Source organism: Rhipicephalus sanguineus, chromosome 5 (assembly GCF_013339695.2).
Source record: "Rhipicephalus sanguineus isolate Rsan-2018 chromosome 5, BIME_Rsan_1.4, whole genome shotgun sequence".
Lineage (NCBI taxonomy): Eukaryota > Metazoa > Arthropoda > Arachnida > Ixodida > Ixodidae > Rhipicephalus > Rhipicephalus sanguineus.
Window position 1 is genome coordinate 83,071,061 of NC_051180.1, and position 22,822 is coordinate 83,093,882.

Consider the following 22,822-nt stretch of genomic DNA (forward strand, 5'->3'; position numbering starts at 1 on the left):
CCTACCTTGGTACCTTGGTTCTCCCGACGCCACCTTCGACCGAGCGACGCCTGGACTTCAGGTCTACATTGACTGCGTCTTGCCGCTTCAACCCTTGCCGTCTCCACGAGTGCTGCTACTGAATGGTGACAGTCGCTTTTCGTCTCGCATACGCTGAACTTGTGCACACTTAGCATGTCGCGACTGTTTGGTTAGTTCAGTTAATTTCTCCTCTCATTTGCATGCTTTGTTTGTTTTTTCTCCTATTTCTTTGTTTTTATCTAGTTTATTAAAATATATTCAGTTGGTTTTTTTTGTGCGCAAACGGTCTCGTGTTCCCCTCTCTCGATGTCGGTTTTGACATCGGCTTACATTCACACGAACCTGCACGAGAGCATATTGGTTATTGGTTGAATCGCCTCGTGACAGATGTGTACTCCTACGATACAGGCGTCATATCAGATTAACGTCCGTGGTTCCAGTGTTGGCTCCGCTTTTATAGCAGTCTAACAAACATATTGTATTCATATGATTCAACAAGCTATATTGAAGCATTGCTCGTCCCCGGAGGAATACATTAACGAAAGTTACGTATCATATTCACACCATCGCACTGTAAAGTACCCTTTGACCGCAAGAACGACGCCATGTCCTCTTTATTTCTTACGAGGCTGGGTGATGGCCTCGTGCTGACCGACGATGATGCTAGATTGATTGACAGACGCTTTGTAGACTAGACTACGTAGGCCACATACGCCCAGGTAGTCTACAAATACGACAAGCGCCATCCACTGATGTTGGTCTACGTAGCACTATCCAGGCCTACCAGCCTCGACAGCCTATATCGACAGACAATTTGTCGACGAAATGACCGAGGCATCCACGAATTCCAACAACTCTACTATACCACATACTTTCACTACACTTGCGTGGACCCCTCGTCACCGCTATCACGACCGGATCCGATAAAAGTCATGACCACCTGCTGGTGCTCACTGATCACGGTGATGTTGACCTTGTTCAAGAACTGTCAAGAACTTCTTCCACACAGGCACACGGGTTCGTGAAACGTGCGTGCGTTCTCCATAATCAGGGACAGGTAAGCTGATATGCTACATATTAGCTTACCGCTTCTGGTGTTGGTAATACCCACGTTGCCGTTCGCATCGTTACCCAACTGTAAACAACTGGTTATATAACACATATGCGGCTCTTCAACATATATCTGTGCGTATAAAATTTATACAAATCTTTAGCGTCATTTTTTAACGTTTCGCTCAGTAAAAAAAATTACGCCACAGTCACCTTGCCGCCGCATGATTCGCATAACATCGACTCCCACGGTACGTGGAATCTGCCGAATTTTTTCTTTCTAGTTTCATTTTTTCTTATTTAACGTGACAGCGGTTACGGATACCGGTGGCGGCTGCGGCGGACAACAACGGCGCCAAAAAACGGCTGTTGCTTTGATATCATCACAGCTTTCACTGTAAAAAGCGTTTTATTCCAGGTCACACCGTGTGCTCTAGCTACATAAAGCACAGTAGTAAAGTCGTGATCGAACAGTGCGCCGATCATATATTTTCATGAAACGTACCACCTGTGTATTTTGGTCAAACCAAATACGTACCATTCATACTGAAATGGAACATATACTTTTCACAGATGCTTTGACACATGTCGCGGTCTTCTTCACCCTTTGTAGGTTTGCCTGTACTTTTGACACGATCATATAAGAATGGCTGTAGTATATCGATATAAAGTACAACAAAATAGTAGAAAACAAATTTAATCAAAATCAAGCCAGTACTTTAATGAAAAAAAAAGTCGGACATACGTGTCCCACTGGCTCATTAGAGTGTTTTCAAAAAGTGGGAAAACATAATCCCACTGACTCGTGAAGGCACCATCTCGCGATTGCATCAACGGGTATATGGTATGAAACGCCCGAAGGAAGTGGCACACAGTAGCACTTTTAAAGTTTTGCCGAGCAATGTTGTGGGGATCTGATTCCAGCCCTAGAACACCACCTGCACCTGCGTCTCTTGTGAGCCTTCATAGCGCTCTAATCTGTTCCTGTTAAGCTTACTTCGCCGCACGCACCAACCAATTTTTTTTTTGTCCATTCGCCTGCCTTTTTTTTTGGCTGTCGAAATTGTCGAGTACTGCTGTTGTTCCTGAATACGTCACCATTTTTCAAGACGTATATGATAGCGAGAAAAGTATTTGCACGCTGCATTATCACAATTACGCTGCGGGATGAACTCGGCAACATTGCAGGGGATTGTGGTTCGACGCATTTATCGGTCAAGTTATCGTGACGACTGGGAGCTAAAATCGCCTCTCTGAAAAACTAGAAAAAGAGAGAACTATCCGCGATTTTGATTGGTAGTTTCTTTCTATCTGAAGAAGAGGAAAATTCAGAAGCTACCATCAAAATTTATCGAAGTTCAACGGCATTGTAACACTACTTCCACCCTTCGAAAGCACGGAAAAATAAGTTTCCTCGAGATCACGAAGATTTAGGTAAGATATGAGTGACTTAGCGTTGCGCTAATTGCGGCGGGTGATGTGGGAGAACACTTTTTCTGCAGATTGAAAAGTGAGACGTATGTGTCCCGCTGACGCATAAAAGGTTATAATGCGTCGCCCGCTGCAGCTTACATATGCAGGTATGTGCATTACTTACAAGGTATGTTATCTACGTTGACGCGATGATTGAACCATACGCCGCTATGTAAGCTTTCAGCGAGGTGCACGGAGTGACTATCGAAATCCTGATGGCTGACACGGTCACGAGTCTGCGGACGAAGTGTAGCCAGCTGTAAGGACTCATTTGGTAACCCAACCCTTATCTGCTGTTGCAGTACTACAACAATCAGGTTGTGTCCTGCCTGATCACACCGTGATTGTCCTGGGCGCCGGAGAACTTGTTGGTGTCATGCACGAGCTGTGTTTGCCTGCGGAAATAGTCGAAATATTGACGACTGCGATACCAAATGCAAAGCATGTCTTAGCGAACCTAAAGGGGTATTCAGACGGGGGAGAAATGCTCGGGGGAGGCGGGGGGATTGCGGATCACGTGACCGCGACGTCACGGATTAGCGAGTGGGCGTGACCCCCCCGCGCCTCCTCGGAGGAGACGGGGACGTTTTCCCCGAAAGGACAAACGATCCCCCGGCGGTGGGGGATGTGGCGGAATTTCGGGCTCTTGTTTGGCCACATTGTTGCACTTGCTCCTGCAGAGAGCGGCAGTGGGTGTCCAGTCTGCAGTTGGGGTCATCTGTAGCTGGGGTCATCGTCGTCAGCAGCTGGTGAAACGGGCGGTACAAGCCACAGGAGTAGTCTGGTGACACTGGTCGCCCCCTCCGTTCGCCCCGTCCGTGTGAGTGGGGGGCATTTGTGGAGACTTCTCCTCGCGAGTTGACGTCACTAGGCTCCGCCTTTACCCCCCGATCATTTCTCCCCCGTCTGAATACCCCTTAAGGCACTATCTATCTATCTATCTATCTATCTATCTATCTATCTATCTATCTATCTATCTATCTATCTATCTATCTATCTATCTATCTATCTATCTATCTATCTATCTATCTATCTATCTATCTATCTATCTATCTATCTATCTATCTATCTATCTAATCTATCTATCTATCTATCTATCTATCTATCTATCTATCTATCTATCTATCTATCTATCTATCTATCTATCTATCTATCTATCTATCTATCTATCTATCTATCTATCTATCTATCTAGCCGCCTACGACTTCGTGCTCTCCTGGTCGCTTGGTTAATCGAATGTACACCAAAATTGGTATGGCGTAACATGACTGTATGACGAACATAAATGACAAGTCATAACACGAAAATCATGACACGCATGTCATGTACAGCATGATATACATGCCACGCTCGTGGTGCGCTGGCGGCCGTTTCGCTAACTTTATATACACCAAAATTGGTATCTTGCGACGTTACTGTGTGACGAACATAAATAACACGAGTTAACAAGAAAATCATGACACGCATGTCATGTACAGCATGACTTACGTGCCACGCTCATGGGGCGCTGGCGGCCGTTTCGCTAGATTTATGTGCACCAAAATTGGTATTGCGCGACGTTACTGTGTGGCGAACATAAATAATAGGGGTTAACATGAAAACCATGACACGCATTTTCCTCAATGACATAGAAGGCTATGTATGCAGCTCTTTGCTGGCTGCTTCGCATTACATCGATTCCCACAATGCGTGGTGGGATCTGCCGGCTTTTTTCATCGCAAGCTTCCATCTTCCCCTGACTCGTGTCTTTTTCTAGGTATGGCATGCGGAAAGAGCCACACTCAAGGAGGTACACGACGTGAGATGGATCACAACTGGTACGACCTTTAAATGCGAATGCCAATTGGCTAGCTGTCTGGCGGCAGTCAGTTTAGGTTTTGTATCACGGAAAACTTTGCACCGTGGCCTGTTGCAGCATCTACAGCCCGTCAGCTATATGCGGTGATTTTTGAAGTATGTCACCTATGTTTCTTGAGCGCCTGTACAAGACACGAGGTGGCGCAAGGAAAACGTATTTCGACCTGCCGCTTTCGGCAAAAACAATATATTTGCGCAATATGCCTGAAAAGTTCGGGATGGAAGCGGAGTGCGTAAATATCAAATTAGCACATTAAGACCAGATAGACTTCTCGCTGCCTATTTGAACTGTCCATCCTGTTTTATCATGCCTCGCGGTGGGTCATCTTATTGATATTGGTTTCTTTGTACTCTTACTTGGCAAGCTTGTTTTCCTGTTTGTGAGAAGAAATAAGAACTTCTTCGGAGGGTACGCGCCTAAAGCGCTGTGTCTTTGCTGTATGGAATCCCGGTCTTGGAGTTACGCAAATTTCTGCCCTCCAAATGAAGCAGTTTGTGATTATCAGTTAGCTTTTTGTAAAGTTCGTTTATTATGCCTCAGCATGACACGGTGGTCTATCGGTTAGGGTGCTCGACTGCTGTACCGCAGTTCGCGGGGATCAAATCCCGGCCACGGCGGCCGCATTTTCTATTGAGGCGAAAATGCTCGAAGCCCGTGTACTTAGATTTAGCTGCACGTTAAAGAACACCAGGTAGTCAAAATTTCCGGAGCCCCCCACTACGGCGCCTCTCATGATCTTATCGTTGTTCTGGGACGTTAAACCCCGTAAATTATTATTGTTGTTATTTATTAGGCGTGCACCGGAATTAAAAGTGACGTCAAGGAAGTCTACAAACGAAGACAGTAGGTGTAAATTTGAAAACTTCATATCTAGTTGTAGCTGTCTGAGTGCGCAATGAAGGATACAAGGTGGGGTGAACGAAGTTAGACACAATACAATAGATATGGCACAGCAGAACAGGTGAAGTTCACGAAAAGAATTCAAATGTCATCAACAAATTTTTAAGGTTCATTTTAACTCGAATTTTCGAGGCAGGCCTGCTAGATGCACTACCCACTGGCAGCGTGGACAGGAAATGGTGTCCTTAAGGAGGTTAGATGGGGACAGACAGATTTACCAGAAACTGAATGAAAATTTTCATAAAATGATAATCGCGTCACATTTGATCATCACGAACTCCTGTTGATACATCTACGTATACAATCCCGCACTTTGAGCACGGATTGATCGTATTGGTAATCTCGAGCACGAATTGAGAATTTCGTTTATTTTCACGTTTTATTACGCCTGCTATCTATAATCGTCAAGCGTCGGCGTTTTGCGAGGACTGTGTCATTTGTTGTTCCAATTTCGTTAGTCTAAGACAATGACTGTCAATGTCACAGAACGCCCACAAAGCGATCGATTATGCTAGCCCTAGTTTACTGGTGTCACTCTTGTTTCTGAAAAAAAAAATATGGATTATATATTTTGTATTCGATTAAGCTACGTCACTTTTGCAATGCACTAGACAGTAACATTACATTCGCGTGGTTTGCACAATCTGAACTCACCTGTGTCTGAGCGTTACAGCGGACCTTGGAGGCTAGTACAATGCCCTTATTTTATTATTTTTGTTCGTAAGCACATGTCTCTGATGTTGCGTGCGATATGATGACGAATTTCATACGGGTAGAATGTCGCTGATGAAGTCTTACTTTTCCTTTTTTTAACGATAAACGCCGGTTCACATCGTACGAGGCCAGTGCAATGGATGTTTGTTTCAGGTTCCCCGCGATCCTATGGAAAACAGCTTCGACAAATGAATAGCGTTTGTTGATATTTAGTTCGCTATTTAAAGCTAATTAACATACTGAAGTTAAGATTTCTGCGGCCTTCATTCCTGGCATCGTTCATTCCTGCCCTCATCGATTGTAAGGTCATGCACGTGCACGCCAAATGCATGTTATTCGGTGGTGAACAATGCCAACACTTCAAAGGCCAAGAAAACTCAGATGTGGCGACCAGATCACATACAATTGAAAGCGCTGCTTTCAAGGAAAGCGCACATGTTCTCTGTGTTGTCATTGTAGCCCACTTACTCTAGGGGAATATAGAGAACAACCTGAGAAGATTTATGCAAATGCCACGTAGAACATGCTCGTTTGCCATATCTCTATGGCAGTCGCATTTTGCAACTATTTCGAAGTCACTAAAGCCTTTGACGACATCGTATGATGATACATTACCGAGAGAAGGCTTTCCATGCACTGTTGCAAGAAGACACATGAAGCAACTGTAGCGCAAGTGCCGCCTTCTGTCCACAAACAGGCTGAGGTAAGGTAGCAGGTGTATCTATTTTGAACTCAAAAGTTTAACGATGTTTTAATTTTGAAATATATTCGGCGCGAATGGGAGGCAGCAGCTGTAGAGGAACGAATAATTGTGTTGCAGTAGAAAATGAAACGATGTTTGAGCGCGGGGACATGTGAATAAGAAAAGCTTAACATTTTTATTGAATATTTTAAAACAGCACATCGCGCAACTGTATCGGTTGACGACGCGTTCCTATGGCAACAAAAGCAATATAATATCTTCGCCGTAACCAAGTGACCTCACTTGGTTAGATTCAAGCGTAGTCGAATCTTCTTTAATAAGAAGTTTTAATTAAACTACTCTGACTCTAACAAGGCGACAACTGGCGGAAAAACAGTGTGAGTAACCTTTGAAGTACCGAACGTCAGCAAGTAAGTAGCTGAAAACCGTTTTAAAACATGATTATAGTGCAAGCATAACGAAGACATCAAGGTGAGTGCTGCACATCAACTGGCTTTTGCAGCACTACCATGCACATGCATGGATGGCCAAGGTGGGAAAACTAGCGTTCACATAGGCAAAATGGACCATCATACGCGTGAATCCTTTTGGCCAGTTTTTCAAATATATGGACAGTCTCGGCTGGTTCTTGCCGTCGCCGTCGCCGCCGTCATGCTGCGTATACGTATAAATATGTATATATACATAAAAGTCCCAAAGAAAAATAGTTCCGGAAAAAGCTTCCGAAGCGGGGAATCGAACCAGTGACCTCTCGATCAGCAGCGCGTGGCTCTAACCACTATCCCACAGAACGCAGATCCTTCATGCAGCAAGCGGCGAGCGTTATATACACACCTTTTGCCACAGTACTCGGAGACGGCCGGCGCCTATAAGCGTTTCTTCATTACCAGCGAGATGGCGCTAGGAGCGCAATGGGCGCACTTAAAGGCGTCGGCCATCTCTCTCGCTTCTAATATTTGCGCAGGGAGGACCTTGCCCTTCCACTGTCTGCTCACGCGGTAGTAGCTGGCGGGTAGTGATGGACGCGTGGTAGTTGCAGCGCGTCATCACGGGCCGCATTTCTTGCTATCGCATACATCGCTTCGCTCTTGCGGCGAAACTGTGACTTTTTTTCACATAACTTCGACTATAGGTGTTGCTAACGCAGTTATAAGCTTGTCAGCAAAGAGCTTCGCATACCAATCCGAACGTTTCAGCACTCACTGTACCCAATGTATGTGCGCAGTAGAACTCCATCCCGCATTAGCGTCGTTTACAGTTGTCTGAAAGGTCCTAATATGTGACCTGAACATGCACACGGTTTTCCTTCAGCTAGCCATTGTGAAGCATTTCGGGCTATTTTATCGTTACAGTTGCCGTGCAGCTAAGAGGTACAAAATTTCATTACAGTGTACTTGACGAAGCATGTCTCTTCAAAAGCCTTAATTGCAAAGAAGGAGTGGGGTAGCTAAAATGAAAGAGCAAGCATGGGGTTAACGCCAACAGAGGTGATGGTGCTAATAAAAAAAAAAACATGGTTGATCCCTCCGTCGTAGGAATCGGTATAACACGAAAGTGAAACGTTTTCTCGCCGATGTAGTTGAATGTCTATTATACAATGACATACGATAGCTTGCATAAAGTCTGTTAGTGTTTGGCAGCTATAGCACCGCTTGATGTGGACGCACCCACATTGACGCCTGGTGACACATCTCCATTCAGACGACTAACGTCCATGAACATGATTAAACCTTTGTGGTAGCTGCAGTAGTTAACATACACCTGGACAAAGCATATGGTGAATCCCGTGCAAAGATGGCTTCAACTGATATAGTGTGTTAATTCGTGTTTGTTCGTACATACTGAACTTCGGAAAAACGGCGCTAAGCCGGGACATAGACAGAACCGACAAGACAACGCGCTGAGTTTACCCTCGGAAATATATATCCTCGGAAAAACAAGTCAAGAATGATATGAAGAAAACACTCTTAACGGCACATGCGCAATGATTATTCGATGATCAAGATGCTCATGCTCTTTCTTGAGCAGGTCTACGGAACCCATGCTTACAGATGTGTCACTGCGCGTGTAAATCACGTGGGCCTAAAAAAAATCTCTCTGGTGCATTGATTCTTGTATCCTTGTAGAACTGTTGTATGGTCAAAGCATGACGTGCAACAACAGTTTGCGCACCACAGTTTCAACATGCGCATAATAAATAAACACTTACTACATGCGCTATTTCAAACAGTCGTCACTTGAGGAGAGAAACGGCAAGGTGTGCACTCCCTAGTAGCCGGTGCCAGCGCACTCGAAGCTGTAGGCAGCGGAGTATCACCGTTAGTCCATGTGGAAGTGGTCCTACACTGGCGAGGAGGCGTCACACGTTGACGCGAAAGGCGAAGCGCGTAACTGAGTCGTCACCGAATCTAATCACCGTGAGCGCCGCATTTCATCGACCACAGAGTTTTCTACAACATTGCAGCGAAAGCCACCGCCGCGATGAGACTACCGAAACACTCGCAGTTGGTGCTCGTTAGTGTTATTACGCATTACTCGTGGGCTCCGAGATAGGCTCCAGCAACGCGCCGTTGCTAGTGTTGCTCAGCATGCATGTTGCTCAGGCCGTCCCATTCGCACGGGGAGAGCATAACTCCATGGCGTAACCGAAGAAAGCGGCGTGAAAGCCAGAAATGCGTCGGTTATTGGAGGTTGAGCTTCTTTACTGATCTTGGGCTACGGTCGACATCCCGCGGAATGTTAAAGAGACCCTGAAACAGTTTTGACGATATTGTACGAACACACTGGGCCGGTAGAGCAAGTCCTAAGGATCATTTACAGACCGATTTAAGCTATGTGCGTAAACTATGTAATTTATTACAAGGCTTTAAAGCTGCGAATCGCCACCGATCACAGCGGCTCAGCTGTGATTCCCGCCCACTTCCAGTGCGTGTCGCACTAGAAGCGCGACGTCACACAGGCGGCTGATCTGATTGGATATGTCCAGTCCACGTCACTGAACCTCCTGTGAGCAACGAGCGTCGTCTGCCTGTGTTACAACGTGCTCCGTGTTGACGTGAGCTGAGCGACAGTGTTATCTCGAGATTTCTTTTCGTGGACAAAATCAATTGCCCTAGCCGTGTTGTGTACCACGTATCTAGCAATTGGTGACTTGTAGCTGCGACCTCGTACAATGTTTGTGAGGCATCTGGCGAGCGGAATCCCTTCAGCTCGTCGCTGCACTGAGCGTCACGCTCTCGCTATCCGTTCAACGCCACGATCCACATGTCTGCGGCTGTAACTTCACTCCTGAAGACACAGCCACATTGCCCAAGTTTACGCTTATCGGTGATCGTTCTCGAATTCTTTTTGTTTGTCCGCATGCTTTTGCAGGTTGTCTCCATACAGGACAATACAATAAGATTGACTGGTAGTGTGGTGGCACCTGTCGGAGCAGATATTAATCACTCCGCGAGTGGCGTGCTGCCGGGCACACTAGGCCTCCGAGATTGCGCACAACCTGTCGGCGCGCAATATCGGAGGCCATGACTGGGCGAAGCTCAAACCGTCGAGTGCGCTGATGAGAGCGCTGCGATCGCCGGCGATGTCAGCGTGTCTGTGAGTTGAGGCTGCAAGGCAGGGTGAGGAGAAGGATATATATATATATATATATATATATATATGTATATATATATATATATATATATATAAATATATATATATATATATATATATATATATATATATATATTTATATATATATATGAATGTCCGTAGTGACCTTGGTACACAGGCGCTGAGCCGTGCTCCCAATTAGGGTTGCAGAAGTTGCGCCTTTTCCTTTCCTCAACCTCTCCTCCTCCTCCTCCTTGGTACACTGTGCGTCTCTTAATTTCTGGTGCGAATGATTTAGGAATGCTCTTGCCTAAACGCTGACAAAACTTAAAGAAACCGTTTCAGGGCCCCTTTAAAGAGCTAACAGAAAGATCACACAACGATCGGGCTAGAAACGCTACGGTAAACGCGACGCGCGTCGTGTCTCCGCTCTAGTGTCGCCGTGATTTCTCACGGTTTGAGCGGGGAACGCGTGTGACAGCCAGACGACCATCGCAGAGCTATCTCTTTAATATGGATGGATGCTATGAGCGAAGCTTAAGCTAAAATCCGCCACATCGCGGTGTAAGGTGTTGACGAAATTACACTTCTTTTGGAAACGCGCCGAATTTGACGGCCATAGCAATGGTCCAAGGGCGTGTTACCCGAGTTAATCGCGGACGCCATGAATTACTTGACTCTACGGCTCTACGGAACCAAGAGGAAAGTGTGAGATATAAAAGGCGCGTTCGTGTAGCTTCCTGCATCTGTGACCGTGGCGCGATGGTGTGAGCGTACGTCACTCATTTTCGTTGAGCGAGAGGTCGTGGGTTTGACTCCTGTTTAAGGAATTTTTTTCTTTTAGTCTTCTTTCTTTCACATCTGATCGTGCGCATTCTTTCTTACGTATTTTCGTAACGAAAATACGTTATTAGTGTCTTGGTAGACCCCCACATCAATTACTTTCGTGTTAAAAAAAAAACAAAGCAAGGAACAACGTCACTACAAGTACCACGACTGCTCGGCGGCCGACACAATATGGACCTGGAACCAGCTTCGTTGTGTTGCGAAAGATGCCTTTTTTATTTTTATTTGATGATGACTTATAAATTTATGATTAGCTTAGCACAGTGATACAATGGACGTTTCTAGGGACTGGGCGTAGTAGCCTTGGCTGCCATCTCTGTAAAGCCAGCTCACTACACTAGATGATTCTTTTCGCTTATACTGAAAATACAATATCTAAGTATTCAGTTACCCGTAAATATACAACGGGATTCTTGTCTGTGGCATCACAGTTAGAAAGCCTACGAAACACCCCACATAGTGATGTATTTTTTTTTTTGCATATGTAGCCGATCACGATAACATCTGGCGACTGTCAGCTTTCTTTTCGTTGCCTTGCTAGCCTCTGTCAGCGAGACAGACGTGTTACATACACACTCCTACGTTTCTTGGTAATCACTTTTAATGAAGCGGAACACTGGTGGGAGCGAGTGTGCTTTCACCCTGACATAGCGGAATAATACCTGTCTTATTGCTCTGGAAGCACAAGGAATAACGATGTTCACTTTTGGTCTCAGGTGATGAGGCCAGTGAGCGACCATTGACCACATTTTAACAATTTTCAGAATGGCCACAAGCACCGCAAAGCCATTGAGGATCCTGTTTCATCATGTAAGTGCGGTTTGCAAGATAGCATCAATATTTTGAAGCGAGAGAAATTAGTCGTCCTTATAATGCGATAACCTGAGCATCCCGGATTGCGCGCAAGTTTAATATAAGCTTTTTTATGAAGTACTGAGTAGGATGGGGAGTGAGTGAGCTTTACAAGAACGCGGTATGTTTAGAATTTGGAATGCGGAGTCGTGTTTTTTTTTAATTTGCGAATCCATCGTGATATCTCTCCCACAGCCTCCTTGCTTTTGAACATGAGTTTTGCGTGTATGAAGATTGGGCAATAAATAAATATTTGTGAATATTCTCTTTGAATAAAAAGGCATTGTCAAATGTAGAAACCTTTACTGGTTAACAAAATAGGAAATCAGGAGCGTATCTCATGTATTTAAGGGAAATGCGAGATACTTCGACGTGCAGCGAGGTGATCAGTCGATCTCCACTGTTTCAGTGGCCACCCTATCAAACAGTTGTGTATCGTGACGGCAAGCTAGCGATGGCAGGTGCCGGAGGGAATGCGCTCGACGCTGTGGCCAGCAGCCTAAACTTGACGTAGGTATCCTTCCACAGGGCTTTGTGAGAGCCAACAGCACTGTTGAATGCAGGCAGAATATTGTATTGTACTGCACATCGTATTGTAATACAAAAGTGTCATGAAGTGCGCGCACATTAAAAGCTCTTGCAGACTTATTTGAAAATGTTCTATCTTGAGGAAACAAAAAAAGAACTTGCCTGGGAAATTATTACACGGGGAATACTTATTCTTGTGAAGCGTGAATTTTTTCACTGATTACCTCAATGAGCATGGCTAAACTTGTAATGCTCATGGCAGTATGGGAGAAAAGAATATTTCGAAATTCGCGAAAAGAGCCGTTTATAGCGGCCTTCGTTGTTCGATTGTTTGTAGACTGCTTGTTTGGAATTTCGGGATGGTACGTATTTGTCGCTGACGAATTCTTTGATGACCCCTTTTATCTTCCATTGAGGAACGTCGCATGCGCATGCGCAGTTGAGTCAGGACCCCATCCATCCGCACCCCCCGTTGTCCACCCTCTACAGTTACCTGTAATCCTTCTTGTAAAATTTTCGTTGCGTGAAACTTACAAAAGAACAAATTTGTCATGTCACCTGAGCATGCAGTGCGACAAATTGTTGCAAATGTTACGTAAATGTAGCATGAAAGCTTCAGTGCCTTCTGTGAAAAAAAAATCTAACAGTGTCTTTTAAGAAATTCACTTAAGACGACTGGAAGGCGAAAGCCATCTTCTTTTTTTTTCAATCGATGTATCGATCCTCCTCCGCCGCCCTCCGAAACCTTTGTGCACCTAACGTGGTTTTGCACCGCCTCCAGGACCGTGGACATTTCAAGCTTTCTCTACCTCACCTGGTTCTGCAGTGCCTCCGTGATCAACCGACCTTCGATAAAGCGACGATGTCATGTTATGACGTTACCAAGTGACGTCATGATGAGGCCAAGATGACGCCACACGTTTTGGCAATCTGTGACCTCGTGGTGACGCCAAATGGTGGCGTCATTACGTGATCGTGACTTTTCACATCTCTCGTGTTGACGCCGACGCCGCGGGACGATGCCGATGGTCAATTTTCGCGTTTGATGGGGCATCTAAGGCTTCGCCTTTAAAAATTCTGATGGCGAAATTCTGCCTTTTCAATTTTCACTTGACGGTGCTTTATGGCTCTTACAACTGCATTTTCGTTGTTACGAACTGAACGTTTTCAACGTAGCATGCCACTTATTATGGAAACAACACAAATAAAGGTCACTCTTTTTTTTTCAGATACACGCTCACAGGAGCAAGTGATTATGGTGTTCGTTTGTCGAATGGTTCATGGACTGGAATGGTCGGCGCTATACACAGAGGGGTAACAATTCAGTTGCGAATATACTTGAAGTGCGTGACTTCTGAACGCTTGCGACACGCAGCTTGAAGCTCTAAAATTTCACCATTTTAGCACTCTGCTGACGCACAGGTCGCGGGATCGAATCCCGGCCGCGGCAGCCGCGTTTCTGGAGACGATATGCTAGATGTCCTTGTGCTCAGATTTACGTGGACGTTAAAGAACCCTTGGTGGGTCAAAATTTCCGGGGCCCTCCACTACAGCGTCTCTCATAATCATATCGTGGTTTTGGGATGGAAAACCCCACCAAATATCATTACCATTTTAGCGTAAGCTTATAAAGTTTTGAAGTTTACGGTCTGACTTCACGAATGTAGTTTTGTTAGATATCACTACTGAAGCAGCTTAGAAACTAGCGGAAAGAAAACAGCGCAAAAGACGGAGCACAAGAGAGCGAGAGTTGATTTGTTGTTTGTGGTTCCTTTTCTCTTGTGCTCTGTCTTTTGCGCTGTTTTTCTCCGCTATGTCGTACCAACACGCCCAAGCATTCAGTTTAGAAACAAGTTTATTGCTCGCCTCAGGACGTGAATGTCTTTGTAGGATATTGTAATTTCTACTGAAAGAAGATACCACTTTAATTTGTTTTTTTTTTCTAGAAGTGTTGAAGAATGCAATGCCATAGTTCAACGTTTTTTTTTTTTTTTACTCCATGAAACCACCTGACGCTCATGTTCTTATTGTATCAGTCTATGTGAAGTCTTTTTCTGCTTTATCTGTGTTTCTTAACTACTAATTTTCTTCTCATGGTGTATTACCTTGCTAATAACCTTTTGTACAGGGTGTTTGTAAGTGCACCTTGTGTCTCCTTATTAGGCCAGGAGGACGGCAGAATGACGCAAATAAATAAATGACTACGTACACAACTTGTTAACTACATAAATGAGTGTTTTACATAATGCAGCTTACAGTAACCTACAGTAAGTTACGTTCAGTGCATGGGCTTGCTCACCTGAGAGCATGTTCACATATTGACCCTTATTTGCTCTTGCGCTGTGACTTCGCCATTCGCAGGAAGCCGATGCCGCCATTTCTGCGATGGCGTTAACCTACGAAAGGCACGGTGTGGTACGGTTCGGTCCCTGCATCGACACCATCGACTTCAGCATTCTTTCTAGTGCGTCTCCAAATCAATTCGACGCTTTTGGTTACATCCGCGCTTTTGACGTTGAGGTGAGAAGGCCACGGTTAAATTTGATTGCTCTAGACTAATTAAATTGCAAAATGAGAATGTAAATCTCCTTAGCTCATTAGTTGTCCGGCCTCAATCACGTGCAGGGCGTTCTTTTTCTGGCTCCTTTTTCTCTTGTTCTGTGGGAGTGGTGTTGCCAAGATTTTCACACCGAATTTCGGCAGACATGAAGGGATTGGGATTTGAGAATTTGAGCTATCTTAGCACGTGCATATGTAAACTGTGTGTGATAAGCATTACTCGAAGACAACGATCGTGATGGAAAAAAAAGAATTGGGAGGTGATGGATGACGGCCTGCCATACTTAAACGCAGAAATACAGGCAATATGAGGTCACGACATTAGCCTTCAGTAATCAGTTTTGTCTGTTTGATCATGGGGAATATCGTCTTCATAAGTAATCAATTTAGCTTCGTTAATTTCGTCACGTCATGAATTCGACACAGATTGAAAAGACGAAAAAAAAAAGAATATCAACGTTAAAATAGCCTGTTTCTAAACCCATCGCAGCGATATTTTAGGGCAAATCGGACCATTCCTGGAATATTCCTCAGTCTTTGCCAACGACGGAGGGAATCGGAATATAGCCAGAATTCTAAGGAAGCCTGCACATGGCCAGTAACTTGAATGTCCGCTATTTGATAAGTAGGGCATTAGCACTGGCTAAAGTACATGTTTTAAGTGATGTGCCAACGATGTCAAGAGAGTGAGGCTTGATTGCTACGACTTTCATTGACAGCTTTAATTCCTTGTTTCTCTCTCTTCATGCAGAATCCTTTTAACAATTTTAGAAAACAATTTACCAGCTTGTAGATAGTATCTTCCACATTTCAGTGTTTTTCTTTTATACTTAATAAGCAATATTCCAAATTATACGAACGTCCATTGGCCTCCAAGGCCTCCAACCTGTATTAGCCTCCAATAGGAGTGTAAATGAGGGCTGTACTGTACACTGATCTTCCATGGGAGTGGACTATCCAATAGGAAGGTACTATACACTCTTTCTTACTCGGGTGTCTCTCCTTAGGTGTGGGCCGCCGTATTCGCTTGCCTCTTCTGCCTTTCCTGCCTGGTAGCCCTAGGCGGTTGGAAGACAATCTCAACTAGGCGTAGAAAGTACGCGAGCTGCCTTGGAAGTGCCTACGACCACGGCTGGGACCTGTTTGGCCTGCTCTTCGCTGAAAGTACGCCATCTGACATACTCTGCGGCCACACTGCACTGCTTTATTCCACAGTCCAAACGGACTCGTAATACCCACGTAAAGATAAAGTGAGAAACCTAAGCTATATGGCGATGCATGGATAAGAAGTATGATAAACGCAATGTTTGGTATAAAAAAGAGTCAGGAAAGAAGAAATCTGTCAAGGGCGATCACTTCTTCCCCTGTAATGGGGTGGCATCAGCTCCACGCATTAAAGCATAAGCCTCTTTCTTCCTTTCAGGCTCTCCAAGACGATATGTCCATGCATCGCAGAGACTACTTATGGTCGCGTGGCTGTTGACTGTCGTCGTGCTGGCCAACTCTTTCGGAAGTCTTCTAAAATCTAAACAAGCTGTGTCGACCTTCAAGCCAGAAGTCGACAGCGTTGACGACCTTGCTGCAAGACCCTATCTTACGCCCATCATACCAACGGGAAGTTACTACCAGACATTTCCGCGGGTAATGTCACGGAGCGTTTATTTCTTGTTTCACTATACAAAATGAACGCGACCTCTCTGAGCCGAGAAACATATGTTCATCTGGCTAAATAATAAGAAATGATTTAACGCTGCTTGAAGGGCCGTGAGTGCGTTTCAGAATCGCCTTATTTCTTTCGTGTAGAATTTCGCAGTCTTATTATGCGTCGCAACTCGCACAAGGATAGAGAGCAAGGACAGAGCGCCCATTGTACGTCTCTCTTCGTCTTCTGCGTCCCTGTGCTAGTTGCGCTACATAGATACGTAAAAAGACTTTACAAAACTGTTCAGGCGAAGCTTGTTGTGCGTTACATATTTTGGTGGCAGCAGCGGCGTCGTATGCAAAAACCTGGCTCCGCCGAGTGTACAGAAATGCAGAAATAAGAAGTGCTGCAGCGTTCGCACAATAACAAGATGCGTAACATTACTCGCTGCCTGTAGCGAAAGCATGAATAGCAATCTGGCGAGTTCGCCAACGTTTGTAGCTTCAAAACAACGGCAATCGCCGGAATTCTGGAAGAAAGCTATGCCTTAATTCAGGTTTGGTCTTGTGCGTCGTTTCCTTTCGCTGTGCATTTGCCCAGAGAAAAGTTGGGCAGTGTTGTTCTTTGCCACGTACTTCATTACGTTCTCCTGTTGCGCCCATGCCGATGTGCGCTGATACCATGATTCCGTAATCTGACATAAAAAAAAAAACACTTCTAAATGCAAATAATAAAGTTTATTCCTAATAAAGTTTATTCCTCCTCTTAAATGCAAACGATGCGAAATGCAAGAAATGCAAATGCACTTAACTCTTAATTCACTTCTAAATGCAAACAATGCCAACACTAACTCTTAAGTGTTGCAGACGGGCTCATGACACCGGTTTTGTTTCATTGCGGACAAGTAGTGTGCGTAGATTATGGGACCGCCATCATATTTGTAAAGTGTTAATCGACTGCGCGGCACTAAAACAGATCCCCGCGTGGCAAACCTCTCGAGATAACAACGCTTCGAGCCAGAGAGCCGGCGTGCTTCACATACATGAGTCTGCGCAAAACACCCAGTACTATCGATTGTCGCACTACTGCTCTAAATCATCCTATTCAGACTGCATCGCATACACGACTTTACGTAAGACATATGGGCGCCACCGCCTTAGGCTGTTAAACGGATCTTTTCCTATTTTTCTATATCGTGACGTGAATTGATAAGGTCAGAAAACGCCGAATGCACCAACCCAGCCGTTTTTATGTGTATACGTCCACTGTAGTACTGTTCGTTTAGTTGTTAAAGATACAAAACGGCAAGGTTAACGGCCCAATATGGCGGCACCGAAACCTATCCGTAAAACAGTGTAAGCTCCTCTGGAAGTACGCCGTGGTGTGAAGCGGGTATAGAAGTTGAGCAGGCTGGGTTCATGGTACAAATATGACGCAGCTCCCCAGACTAAATTATATGAGAAGGTAAGGAAAGAATGTAGGTTGCCAACGCTGGTTAAGGTGAAGAAAGTACTCATTTTGGACGGTGAATTTCACCCGCAGTAGTTAGCAAAACCTTTTAATTTTTATTGCGGTGGTTATTTTATGTATACTGCAGGTGCAGTCTCGCCGCCGCCGTCGGCATCACAGTGAGTTTTCGTATGAAGTCGAAATCGATAGTATCGCCGCGCACGCCATGTTCCATGCGCGAGTGAAAGCGAACGAAGACAGCTGACGATTGCGGCTCCAGCAGAGAGGAAACGCGCAGGCCATCTTCCATCGCTCGACCAACCCGGGGTGTGGGGTGGGGAGGTGCTGCGTCGCTCCGGCAGCAACTGCATATTTTGATCGAACTGGCATGGTCGCTAGAGCCTTATCTTTGCAGGGACGGCTCGTACTTTAGTGCATGCTGCGCACTCACCAAGTGTTTGCGTTGAATCCATAGACATTTGGTCGGTACATTCAATGAAGCCATAGCGCTGAAAACACATGGACCAAGGAAGAGGACAGGACGTGTGCTGTCCTGTCCACGTCCTGTCCTGTTCCTTGGTCCCTATCTTGTCAGCGTCATGGCTTCATTGAAGCACGAATGTCGCTGGGATATCTGCAGCGGCCGCGTTCCCTTACTCGAACATTCAGAGTTGCGCCAGAACGGATGCCAAGGAAGTTAGCTGCTAGCCTTACTTCGCATATCGTTGCGATTTGCTGCTATCGCATTCATTGCTGCACCCCTGCGGCGAAGGTGTGACTTTTTTCTTCATGCTTCTTGATCGACGCCCACTACTTAAGTGGGAAACGAAACATTTTTAGTCATGTTTAATGAACGGCTATTTAAAAATTAATGCTCGTAGCCGAAGAAGCGGACGATGGCGTTCCCTCGCCACACGTCATCTAAATTTCTTTTACTTTGTTTGCAGCACAGCCGTTCGCAGGCGGTGAAACAGGTGTGGGAGAGGTCAAGAAGTCGACGAGCAATGACTCCACCTACAGAGCTCTTCTCGGATGCCACGTTCACACGGGTGGCTGCCCGCCGCGCTGTGGTGCTCTCCGACCACGGTTCGACACTTTTCCAGATGACCAGCTTCTGTGAACGCCAAAACGTTCGAACCTTCGTCGTGGCCAGCCAGCCACTCGAGAGTTCTCCATTTGGCTACGTCTTCTCTCGAAGCATTGATGAGCGCTTCTTTCGGAAGCTCTTCAGCAAGTAAGTCCCTAATCAGCTCGGTCAGTAATGTTAAAGGGGGTCTGGAGTACTTTTCGAATATGGTGAGAAAACACTGCCGATCGCTAGTCGAGGCATCTGTGAATACGTGAGCCCAATTGTAAAGCGCTGTGCGCGATTGTTCAGCACTGCAGCTTATTAATTGGACAGCTCTGCAGCTTACTTTGGTTTAAGCAGCCGTAGTAGCCGTACATGGCGTTAACGCGCAAGTTCTGTGAATGGGCCCTGCGGGACATTGGCAGCGCTGCACGTGCATAAAATGCTTCATGAGATCCGTGCGAGGCGCGAGCACAGTCGGATACGCCGCCAATCGGATAATAATCATGAACGCAGCCTACATTTGCTCGCCATAAGAAACAAAGAGTACGAGAAACGGGGGCTTTGATTCGATTTTCGAGAACACCAGTTTCCGGACTTCCTTTTAGAGCGCAGCTCTAAAGCGCTCGTTCCTCCTTTGAGCGATGACATGCCTCGTCCGTCGTAACCAAGAGAACAAACACAACGAAACATGAAAGGGAATGCGGAGCGCGGAGTGCATTGCGAAAGGTTGAGGAGGTGCCAGCCTCTCCTACGAGATGGCGCCAGATTAGCGCGCCTCGTCTGTGGAGTGAGTCGCGTCCCCGCTATTACACCCACGCGCTGGCTCTCGTGATCGGTCAGCTAGGCACTCGCGCCACGCTTTACTTCATTTAAAAATAATTGTTGGAGTTTAGCGTCCCAAAACCACGGTATGATTGCTGAGAGACGCTTTGCTTCATTTCCATTGCGCCGCATGAGGAAGAAAGTCCGCGCCAGCCAATATATCGCGAAATGAAAACACGTAGAGTGCGACGCTCAACTTCCGATTGGATATTGTCGTTATTGTCGGTGAAATTTTTCTTTCATTAACGGCATCTGAATTGCGCAGCACCCTCTCCAACTAAAGTGGCTCAACAAGACATCTCATAAGCTTTTCTTCCTACATGTTCATGTCACATGCTAGCCTATAAGTACCGCGGGACGATACACTTACCGCATCTGGCACCGCAACTCGGCATTTTTGCAGGTTTCGTCGCATGCTGGAGACGGGTCTGATGACCAAGTGGCTGGCAGATAGCAAAGGAAACTGGCAGCGCTGCATTCAAGCGCGGAATATTGCTGTGGGCAGCATTAGCTTGGATGACACTATGCCATTTTTCCTCCTCTGGGGCATCACGTGCGCCATGGCTTTCTGCGCTTTGCTTGGCGAGCTTATATGCTCGAGAGTGCTGCAAGGTGACCATGCCATGAGAGGGTGATCAAGTCCAAGATGGTGCTCTACTTTAGAAACACAATGAAGCTTTAACATTCATTCAAACCGCCATGGACACTTCATGTCTTTTAACGTGCATTTATCTAGACGCACATTACGACTACACTTGTGCAGGTGAAAATAGCTTCGTTTCACGAATAATTCACAAATAGACATGTGTGACGAATGCAATTTGTGGTTATTAAAACACATCCTAAAAGGTGTTTACACCTAGCCTGTGTATTGCATGTGGCTAATGTTCTACTAAAACAGGTACACTACGTAACATGTATCGCAGTCGGAACTGACTTGAGGTACGTATAAGAATTGGCTAGCTGTTTGGCGGCAGTCAACTTAGGTTTCGTAACAGGGAATGGTCTACAACGTGGTTTGTTGCAGCGGCTGCAATGAGTCGGGTTATAGGTGGCGATTCTCGAAGCCGTAAGCTGTCAAGTATGTTTTTTGGACCCCTGTACACTACATGAGGTGGCTCCCGAAAAAAGGTCTTTGACCTGTTGCTTCGGGTAAAAATGCTGTATTGTTTGCGAAGTATGCCTAAATCCTTGGGGATGGAAGCGGACTGTGTGTCAAACTAGCAGACTGCGGGCTGCAGGACTTGTCGCTGTCTTTTAAACTGTCAATCCTGTCTTTTCGTGCAGCACGGTCTGTCACCTTATTGAATATTCTTTGTGGATATTTTTGGTTGAGAAGTTTCTTTGTGAGTTGCTGACAAGAAATAAAATTTTCTAATGGACAGTGTAGGCCTAAAGCGCTGTGCCTGCCTGAATGGAATCCCGGTCTTGCAGCGACGCATATTGCAGCTTTCTAAGAGAAGGAATTGGTGATCGAAACGGCTTTATGTACAATTCAGAAATGACACGTCCATTGGAAGTGATAAGAGGGACGTCGAGGAAGTCAGCAGACGAAGGTAATCAGTGATTGGAGCATTTGATATCCAGGTGTGCTAGTTTGAATGTGTAATGAAAGGTATAAAAATAGGCGTGAACGAAGTTAGACACATGACATACACGTGATGTAGCAGAATGAGTGAATTTGTGGAAGAGAAATCAAACTGCACGAAAAAAGTCACAGTTTCGCCTCAAGGGCGAAGCAATGAATTCGATAGCAAAAAATTGGAATGTCACAGGCAGAACGGCAAGAAGCTAGAAACTTGCTGCGTGCTGCTGAAGCGCAAAGGACGCAAGAAAAGAAAACACACAAGGCGAGCGCGAACTATCAACTGTCACAGCTTCACACTGGCAGTGTGCTGCTCAAACACAAAGAAGGAAGCGCGAAAAGAACGCACAGGTATGCATAGGACGAGCGCGAACTGTCCCAGTTGTTACTTCAACTACCCCTCAATTGGCTCTTCTAGCTAGCAGATCACTCTTTTCGCAAACGCGGCCGCTGCAGCGAGCAATGTGTCCTACGTGTGGACTACAGCTTCAACACAAACTTTGCGGTGAAAGCACAAGACATACAAAACTCCTGCTCAAGAGATAATCGGGCGACCACGGTCGACCACGCCCTGTATGTCAAAATACAAGTCGAAGGCGCACATCCCAAGTACGGCGAAGCACTGGATAGTTTTAGAATTGAGGACCCAAGAAATTTGCAAGCCGCCAGGACGCATGCGCTGAACGCAAGCCACTCTCGGACTCCTGCGCTCGCGTTGTCCCAAGACCCTGCAGCGCCTTATTTTGGGCGGCAAATGAAGCCGCAGAGCGCACGACCTCAAGAGAAGAAAATAAAGACGGCCCTTGGCAGTGGCACGTGAAGCTACGGCTCTCATTCTCTGCGGGCGTCGATTCTGGTCACTAAGATAAATCTTCATTTGGCTTTAGTTGGTACATATTCCGGAGGCTAAAATTACAGCGCTAAGGCACTTCTTTGTCCTTCTTACTTCTTCTTTACTTCTTTGTCCCTGCACCCATCTGAATATAATTTCATGCCTTCGCATATCTAATACACTATCATCCTTGTTACACGTTTTGGCTTAGAGCTATTGTTTGCGCATGTGCGGTAAGTTTGCCTTGGGCTTATATGTGCAAAGAATAAAGCAGTTGTTAGCCAGCGCTTGTGTCGTACGTTTCTTTTCTTCCTGGGCGTCT

The 22,822-nt window shown here is 45.7% G+C and overlaps 1 protein-coding gene across 3 annotated transcripts; it reads left to right on the forward strand.

The window, feature by feature from the left end:
• Window positions 1-7,002: 7,002 nt before the first annotated feature.
• On the forward strand, window positions 7,003-21,467 carry LOC119392889 (probable glutamate receptor). Of its 3 annotated transcripts, none has more exons than XM_037659816.2 (8): window positions 7,017-7,096; window positions 12,421-12,521; window positions 13,769-13,853; window positions 14,901-15,059; window positions 16,106-16,262; window positions 16,522-16,739; window positions 19,137-19,423; window positions 20,487-21,467. In XM_037659816.2, exons 2-8 carry the CDS (start codon window positions 12,466-12,468, stop codon window positions 20,716-20,718), a joined length of 1,194 nt encoding a protein of 397 aa, XP_037515744.1. In that variant the 5' UTR covers window positions 7,017-7,096; window positions 12,421-12,465; the 3' UTR covers window positions 20,719-21,467. The 3 variants fall into 3 exon arrangements, with proteins under 3 accessions (XP_037515745.1, XP_037515744.1, XP_037515743.1); XM_037659815.1 differs by lacking the exon at window positions 7,017-7,096 and adding an exon at window positions 11,909-11,969; XM_037659817.2 differs by lacking the exon at window positions 12,421-12,521 and having other exon boundaries at window positions 7,003-7,096.
• The last annotated feature ends 1,355 nt before the right edge of the window (window positions 21,468-22,822 follow it).